At 37.3% G+C, this 8365-nt stretch overlaps 2 protein-coding genes across 2 annotated transcripts; one reads left to right on the top strand and one right to left on the bottom strand.

Moving 5' to 3' along the window:
• Positions 1 to 1276: 1276 nt before the first annotated feature.
• On the bottom strand, positions 1277 to 5264 carry LOC126620920 (protein NAR1-like). The gene is made up of 11 exons (XM_050289240.1): positions 4950 to 5264; positions 4742 to 4812; positions 4201 to 4354; positions 3840 to 4026; positions 3504 to 3630; positions 2753 to 2927; positions 2592 to 2641; positions 2351 to 2519; positions 2028 to 2154; positions 1810 to 1901; positions 1277 to 1714 (listed from the first exon to the last, which is right to left on the bottom strand). Exons 1-11 carry the CDS (start codon positions 5070 to 5072, stop codon positions 1562 to 1564), a joined length of 1428 nt encoding a protein of 475 aa, XP_050145197.1. The 5' UTR covers positions 5073 to 5264; the 3' UTR covers positions 1277 to 1561.
• Positions 5265 to 6050: 786 nt separating this feature from the next.
• LOC126620930 (uncharacterized) lies at positions 6051 to 6764 on the top strand. The gene is made up of 2 exons (XM_050289251.1): positions 6051 to 6339; positions 6427 to 6764. The coding sequence occupies exons 1-2, from the start codon at positions 6186 to 6188 to the stop codon at positions 6573 to 6575; spliced, it is 303 nt and encodes a 100-aa protein (XP_050145208.1). The 5' UTR covers positions 6051 to 6185; the 3' UTR covers positions 6576 to 6764.
• Positions 6765 to 8365: the final 1601 nt, after the last annotated feature.

Raw genomic sequence — 8365 nt, 5'->3', positions numbered from 1 at the left:
TTAATAAAAAGCTCCATCGTCTTCAAAGCTAGAAAGGACTTTTAGTTGACAGAGTATCATCCAACCTATTATTCCTCCAAACACTCCCTTCCATGTGCTTGTTTCCAAGTTACATTCTCTTTGGAATTTTCTCCGAACCCTTTTCTCCTTTAGCAATGCCTTTGCCTCTTCCCCCACATACACTAGATAAAGTAAACAAACAAACTCCCTTAGATTTGGCCACACAACCCTTTTCTTTTTGGACTTTGCTGCTTGGCTGCCGATTCTCATTCCCTACTGAAATTACTTTAAAAATACAGCAACTAAATCCACTTACTAGATTAATTAACTGGAGCACACAATCTTTTAAAACATGCATGCATCATGCATGTCACTATCCCCAAAATCCTATATATACACACACATGAAAACTTAGAGGCAACTTCCCACAACCCTAATTTTGAGGCTAAGTGCATCTCTTTTCTGATCAAATGGATAGAGAAAACCACGAAACGACTGTCGTTCATTCCTCCATAGCTCTACTGCAGGAAAGGTTTAGAGAGCTGCAGAGAGTGAAGGCAATGAGAGAGGAGAGAGAGATTTCGAGAATGCTAGCTCTATCCTCCGACTCCGAACCAAAGCAGTTCACGGTGATGAATAGAAATCCCTCCATGCATAACGAGCCGACAAGGGCAAGGTTGTTTTTCCACCTTGATCATCTTGTCCACGGTTGTGGGACGTCGGCATCCGGAGCTTCCCTTTCCCTGTGGCCAACGTTGCAGAGCAAGCATGAGGACTGTCCTCATGGGAAGACTGAGACACTGCTTTTGATCAACTTATGGCCAACTTTCAGAGACACCACCTCGTTAAAAACTTGTCCAAACAAATTTGAAGACTCGGATCCTAATTCTGACTCTGATGTAGATACTTCTCTTCATCTGTAAACCAACTTATACTTCTTCCAGTATTCCAGTATCAATGTAGTATTACTATTAGATAGCTTGCTATATTATGAATACTACTAACTACGCTTCTACGATGCGTAGTGCGTATTCTTATTCATGCGTCGTATATCACATTATATTTTCTGAGCTTCGAGTTTGACGTATATCACACGCTCGTACATACAATTGATTACATGATCTCAAAATGGCAGAAGAAACTCACGAAAGTGCTTTCCGTACATCCATTTTCTCTTTTGAACAAAACAACTACGAAAATAAACAGGGCGTACAAAAAGAGAGGTGTGTGTGCAAAAAGAAAAAAATTATGCAGAAACTCTCCCAATCGAGCACGATTGAAACAAAAATGGATACACAATAGAATGCAAGATTTGTGTACCAAAAACAATATACAATAGAAAGCAAGATCTATATGGTTTTTACAACCGCGTGTAATTGATTCTTTTTCTATTAAGGTCATTTTACTATACAAATCAGTTTGGAAAAAACTCTGAACAAAATATTAGTTCTCTATATCAAAAATTTGACGACTCCCAGAAGATGACAAGCCTCGGTACTCAGATGGACCGTCACGGGATGTCCGCATGTTGTTGAGAAAACTGGAGTTTGGAAGGTGGCATTTACCAATTGTGCAACTGAGAAGTTAGACTTTTCACGATAGGGTGGTACTCTGTGTGAAAGAGTCGCTTAGCTTTCTCTGAGCCAGGATGCTCAAGCCACTCATCGTACAAGTTTTGCACCAAAGGATTTCCAAAAGGATCAGCAACCAAGACCTGTACAAAATTAAAGGATTACCATTCAAAGCCAAAACAACATCACTATTCCCAGGCCAACGATAAATATAACTAACGATAAGTTCAGCACTTACATTTTCCATATAAGCTGCTTGTAATAACTGAATCAACTCCTTTGGGGATTGTCCGGGCTGTGGCTTAATCTGTCCTCCACCATTCAAGCAACCTGTTTAATTCAGGTTAGTATTACTTCCAAAATCTCGAATCCCCATAATCGATAATTCAACATGTTAAACCACATATTTATTTGAAGAATTAATGAGTAGAAAAATTTACAACCACCAATAAATACCTGAAGGGCATGCCATGATCTCTAGAAAATGATAATCGCATTTTCCAATTTTGATTTTCCTGACAACATTTTGCAGGTTACGGAAGCCATAACAGAGTGCAAATTTCAACAGAGTCTTCCCGTCCACCTAAATGAGAGGGCATCAATACTCTACATAAAAATGAACAGAAAATGCTAAAACAAGGAATTAGCCCCTAGATTTTTCCAACTATATGCTCTACAAGTACTATAGCCTATAGGGATGCAAAGTGACAAAGCTTGAGTTACAATTACAAAAAAGCTACATCACAATCCTTCAAAACTATAAGAAGAACTTGACTCACTTCCAAAGTCACTTCTTGGAAGTCTGAATTTTTAACTGTTTTGAAATCAATAGGGCCCTTGATTTCTCTTCCAAAGAGCACTTTAGCAGCATAAATGAAAATTGTCTCCGCATAACCCCCTGAGCTTCCATGGACACCAAAAAGATGCCCTTCATTAAAATTTGTCAACCTAGCAGAACATGTTTGTTAGAATAATCAAAGCAGATGGAAGGAGCCTTATTGAAACTTTTACAGCTCTTACATGTTATCTAGTGGAGACTCTTCTAAGCCTTTGAAATCTACTCCCTTCAACTGCAACCACCAAAAGGAAGAAAGAAAACAAATAGTGAATATAAGTCAGCACTATTTGGAAAGCTCAGAGTGGTAACCACTAAAGTGGAGATGGTAATAAGTATTTCTCACCTGTATCAGGTCTAAAACTTCCCCGGATGTCAACACCGAATCTACCTCTGGAACCCTAAGACCTTCATTCTCATTATTTTCGGATTGATCGACTTCAAAAACGAAGTCATCACGTGAAGCCTCAAGCTTTTTATCATAACAAGGCATCACAGTTACATGGTAAACATCAGCTGGCCTGTCGAATAAAATCATTCAGGGATATGTGAATACTTCAGTATAATCATTCAATTTCACCCATATAAAATTATCTACTTCAAATTTTCAAAACTGAATAAGCCAAAGGCAGCACAAAAATCAGACGAGGTGGACTGAACCTGTTAACAAGTCTGCCTATGATCCAAGAACATCTAGTTGTCATAAACATTTAATGGTGATAATATATGCTCGGATCTTGTAGAAATTTCTCAATTTCAGCTGTACTAAATAAGCTTCTAAGTAAAAGAGGATTTACATCTTCCCGACTGATAGGCTATCAAATGATACAGAATAAACTTAGAAAGAAGAAAGAGGGAGGAACAAAAATATTTTGACATGAATAACAACAAATTACACAAAAGAATTTCATCACTGATATAGAATGGTCCAACAAAGCAAGCTATGTCAAAGCCAAAACTTCTCAAATTATACATACATATTATCGAGCATCAATTATTAAAAATGTTATGAATAGTTAATCGCCACAAGTGTACGGAAGTAATGATTCACATCACACTTATCGACCAAAAAAGGAAACAAAGGACAGAAAACATACCTAAGACCCATTTTTTGGCATACATGATTTTTAACAATAACTCCAATTGTTTGCTGGGGACTCTTCACTGATGAAATATAAGGCAGAACATAGGATCCAAGTTGTTTTTCGGCATAGCATATCCAACCTGCAATAACAGAGCTATTTTATAGTGCATCATAGAAACAATTTGCCAAATTTCATTAACACTTAAGGCCAAAATGTCAATGCGCTATTCAACTATTATCTTTAACCAATTAAAAAGCCTGCTGCAAAGTAGTTAAATTTATTGAGGGAGCGTTAGCAGAAAAGAGAATGATGCTAATACCGAAATATTATAGGCTAAGATATATATACCTGGGCATGCTGATGAAATCATAGGCAATGAAGATTGATGCCCTTCATCATCAGATAACTGGCTTTGTTTGTACCTTGAGATGAACTCGTTACAAGATTCAACAAGAGTTAAATCCCTACTGGTACTTGTGTCAAATATAGCCTTTACACCCAAGGACTTAAAAAATGTTGTGAGTTTCCTAAAAACCTGCCAAAATTGAAATAAACTCCAGATGTTAAAATCCAATGCCAACAAGTGTGCTCGACTAACTTATTGCATATATTAATAGTGAACAGTTATTGAGATTGTACAGAAAGTTGAACTGAAGTCAAACAATTAAAAGTAGGGTGAAACGAAACGAGTTCAAATACAATAGCTAACCTGAAGCGGCGAAATTCCAAAATAAACGGCAAGTGAAGCTCTTGATTGGGGAGATAGGGAGACAATGACAGCTTTTCCTTTATCAATATTGAGAAGAAACTCATCCAAACTTTGCTTCTCCAACATAACTGTCTCCGCTGAAGTTACGCAACCACTGCAACGTCCATAAAACCATAGTTATGATACCTTTTTGCACGGCAAAAGGAATTCTAACTCGGTTGATCTAGCTGGTAGTTCGGAAAGTTTAAGCCGGCTATTCTATCTTCACAGTACCTAGCCTTGCACAATATAGCAATATATAGATTCTACGCACCCTGACAATTTTCGACTGGAAATTTTGAAATGGTAAATATCATTACACAAATATAATGATAGTAAAAAGTCGACACACCAATTTGAAATAGCAACAATAAGTAACATGGCAATTAAGCTATGCAAATCAATAAGTGAAGTTTAAATAAAAGATTAAAACTTAAACTTGATAGCATCACCAATAAATAAACCCAATAAGCATATGTATGAAGTAAGAAATATGAATTACCTGCATGCTAAGCAATCTTTGAGTGAAATTTTAACCGGTTCTGTTTTCACTTGCTTGCCAGAAGTTGAAACCTTTGCCAAGAGAAATTTACCAACAAGCTTAAACATTACTAATTCAGCTCCAATTAGGCAATCAGATAAAACAATCAGTAAAGGAGCAATTTTTACTTCTTTATTTACCGGAAAAGTAAAAAAGAAGAGAAATTTACCTCAGGCTTGGCCGAGGGCTTGGTTGAGGAGGCTTTGAGGCCTGAGACTATGCATCCCTGGGACGGTGCAATGAAATCGTTGAGATCTCCGATTCGAAGCGTCGCCGAGAACTTCTCTGACATCGCTCCGAAGCCGAAAATTGAGACCGCGGCTTTATTCGATGAGCCAAGAATTTAATCAGGTTTCTGAAAGTTGGGGTTTTTTCGGAGGTTTGGAAATGGCAGAGAACAGGAAGAAGAAGTGTGGGTCGAAGGCTCACAGGCGGTGATTTGCTTGGTCGGTCATGAGCTGGGAAACTTGTAAAATTGATGTTAAAAACGTAAATGTATTTTTTTATTTATATAAAAATAAATAAATAAATAAATAAAACTCAGTGATCGAAGGATAATCCACGGCTGCTCATTAGAGAATACTTTATATATTATATTTTATTTGACCTAACTAAAGAATATCAAATGTCTCTTATTTTTTAAAACCATAATTACAGTTTAAACGCTTAAATCTGGATGCAATTGCAAACTCATACAACTTCTTTAAAACGTTTTAAGCTCATACATTTATTTTTTATTTTAATGTCATACGTTAGTTATATAATTTGTTAAATTAATCGTTAAATGATGACGTAACAAATATTAAATAAAAAAATATATTTATCAAAAAATGGGCCAACCCTTTCTTCTCCAGCAGCCACACACCTTTTCGATTACCCCCGACAAGTTCTTCGCCAAACAGAACGAGACGCTCCACAACGCTATTATTTTCACAAACTGAACTCGGATTTTCATCGTTAAATTTTTTAAAAGATTTTAATAATCTCAATTTTTTTTCCGCTTATTCATACACACAGATTTATATTTCAAACATTCACAAGTTTTAAAAAACAAGTCTTACAATTATGCCTAACTTATAATGTAAAATCACTTTTGTTATTGACAACTCATCAAGGGTAAAATATTGACTATCATCATTTTCTTTTCGTGAAAGTGTCGCAAAATGTTACACAGTTTAAATTTGGGCTTTCAAAAAAGCCCATTTTGAATAAAAGTACTTTTGATGGCCCAAAAGGCAATGAAGAAGACAGACCCACGCCCACACAATACCAAATGGAGTCGTCGTCTGCGTGACCGCGTCCAGTGGGCGAGAAGAGAAGGCTTAACTGCTGAGCTCAACAAAACCAGAGCCTGAAGGGTGTCACGGCGTCGTTTTCGAAGTAGAAGTGGAAGGAGAGAACAAAGATGAACACAGACATCACAGCGTCGACGAAGCCCGAGTACCCGGTCATAGATCGGAACCCTCCATTCACCACCGTCGTCGGCAACTTCAGCATCCTCGACTACTTCCGCTTCGCCACCATCACCGGCGTATCCGTCACCGTCGGCTACCTCTCCGGTATCCGCATCCCCTCCGATTTTCACGTTGTCTTCAGTTAAAGCAGTAATCTTGATTGATGAATTCTAATTTATGTGAATTTGACAGGGATTAAGCCGGGGATTAGAGGGCCGTCAATGGTGACCGGAGGTCTGATTGGGGTAATGGGCGGATTCATGTACGCTTATCAGAACTCGGCGGGACGCCTCATGGGCTTTTTCCCCAACGACGATGAGGTAGCTCGTTACAAGAAATGAAAATGCAAATTCAGTGTCCACATTTCTAGGGTTTCTCTCTAATAATCAGATTGTCCTTTTTGTGCTGAATTCATTCATGTGATACTTGATCTGAAATCTAAAGTTGCGGTTTTTGGATTCGATGTCAATGCTGTCGTTTAAGTGTGTGTTGAAATGTCATACAACTGAATAAAATGCTGCTTTTGCTGATCTGATGCTATACAAAGTAGTTGATTATGATGCAGTTTTAGCTCTGAACAAGTTGATTTTATTTGTGATTCGTTCCAATTAACAAGATGTTAGCTCTATGATTTAGAAGCATGGGAACTTATACTGTATTGGGTGAAGCTTAGCATGTTGTTTCCAGAACTGTCTTACTTTTATTTGATTGTTGATTAGAAATACTCCGGTTTGCACTTCTTGTGAACCATTGTATGCACTGGTGATCTTTTAGGGGTTGGAACTCTAAACCCCCGCATCCCTTTCCCTTCCCTTTACTTCGCATTTAGTCAGCAATGTAGTATACAAGTTCGGGAGCATGATCATTTATGTCTTTTGCTCGTTCATGATAGCCTTGAATTGGTGATGGTTGTCAAACTAGAATTGAACATTTATATATTAGCGGTCGTATAGTAAGAAAGTATGTCTCTTGATATGCTTTTGTGATTGGCATATCAGAAGGATATAACTTCCAATAATGAAAACATCATATTCAGTGGAGATCATTCAAACTCTGACAGTGCTAGTTATGTGATTTTACTTATGGATATAGATTTTAGTTTATGAAACTTGTGAGCCTATGTCTAGTCTTCGAGAGGAGGCAGAAAACAGGGTGAGGATGGTTTTGCAAAACTGCTAAGGGTTATAGAGTAAAGTTAGGACTCCACAAGATTGCTGCCTGATTTTCTGATTTGGATAGATAATGAGCTGTGTCATAACATATGCAGTGAGCTTTTATGGGGGAAGAGGGGGAGGGGGAAATGACCAGCTCATTTGGGGTTGTTTTATGCAATAACATTCGCTAGTTTACCCTTTCTTGAAAAATCTACTCTTTGGAGCTTGTGGATTATTCTATATATTCATGTAAAGTTTGTTTCGGGATATCTTTTAGTTTGAGAGGCATGTGAAGTGTTGAAGATTAATGATAACAAGTTAGGCCGTCGTTTGTAATGCAGATATTGCTATTCGATTGTTAACTTGTAGCACACAATATGTCTTTTTTCTTTGATTTGTCACCTGTAATTATTTGTGTTGATAAAATGTGTACAAAATAAGTGTGTTTAGCTGACTTTGTACGAAGTTAATATCAATGGTGGAGATTATGCTTTTTGTAAAGTCAAAAATACAAACACTTTTACACACCATCGAATTTATGCAAAACGAAAGAAAAATAGAGATAAGGCTTGCAAGTTAGGGTTGGTTTGGTATTGCTGTGCTTTGAAAAAAAACTGCTGTGAGAATAAGTGGTTGTGCTGGGAGAATAAGCGGCTGTGAAATAAATCAGCAGAGTGTTTGGTAAACTTTTTTGTAAAAGTGCTTTTGGAAAAAAAAGCAATCTGATAGTGGGTCTTTTCATTAAAGGAGCACTATAGCTCTGTGTGCTTTGAAAAAAAACCAGTTATCCAAAGCTACAAATAGCAGCTTCAGCTTTTTCCTTTGATTTTAGCTTATTCTCACAGCAACTTCCAAAATAAGCTTTTTTTTTTCAGTTTACCAAACACCTAAAACCCTCACAGCTTTTTTTCATGGGTTCTTTTTTTTTAAGCACCTCACTCACAATTATAGGTAGGTTTTTAAGGCACCTTTGTTGC

The sequence above is a fragment of the Malus sylvestris genome, chromosome 5 (genome assembly GCF_916048215.2).
Source record: "Malus sylvestris chromosome 5, drMalSylv7.2, whole genome shotgun sequence".
Taxonomy (NCBI): domain Eukaryota; kingdom Viridiplantae; phylum Streptophyta; class Magnoliopsida; order Rosales; family Rosaceae; genus Malus; species Malus sylvestris.
The sequence above is the reverse complement of the archived record's forward strand: the minus strand, read 5'-3'. Positions and strand labels throughout refer to the sequence as shown.

Bases quoted from the DNA above. Each gene is read 5' to 3' on its own strand.
- LOC126620920 (XM_050289240.1), bottom strand. From the start codon at position 5,072: ATGTCAGAGAAGTTCTCGGCGACGCTTCGAATCGGAGATCTCAACGAT. The intron at 4,813-4,949 runs GTAAATTTCTCT...CTCTTGGCAAAG, and splicing joins AGCCCTCGGCCAAGCCTGAG to GTTTCAACTTCTGGCAAGCA. The intron at 4,027-4,200 runs GTTAGCTATTGT...CAATTTTGGCAG, and splicing joins TTGGAATTTCGCCGCTTCAG to GTTTTTAGGAAACTCACAAC.
- LOC126620930 (XM_050289251.1), top strand. From the start codon at position 6,186: ATGAACACAGACATCACAGCGTCGACGAAGCCCGAGTACCCGGTCATA. The intron at 6,340-6,426 runs GTATCCGCATCC...TGAATTTGACAG, and splicing joins CACCGTCGGCTACCTCTCCG to GGATTAAGCCGGGGATTAGA.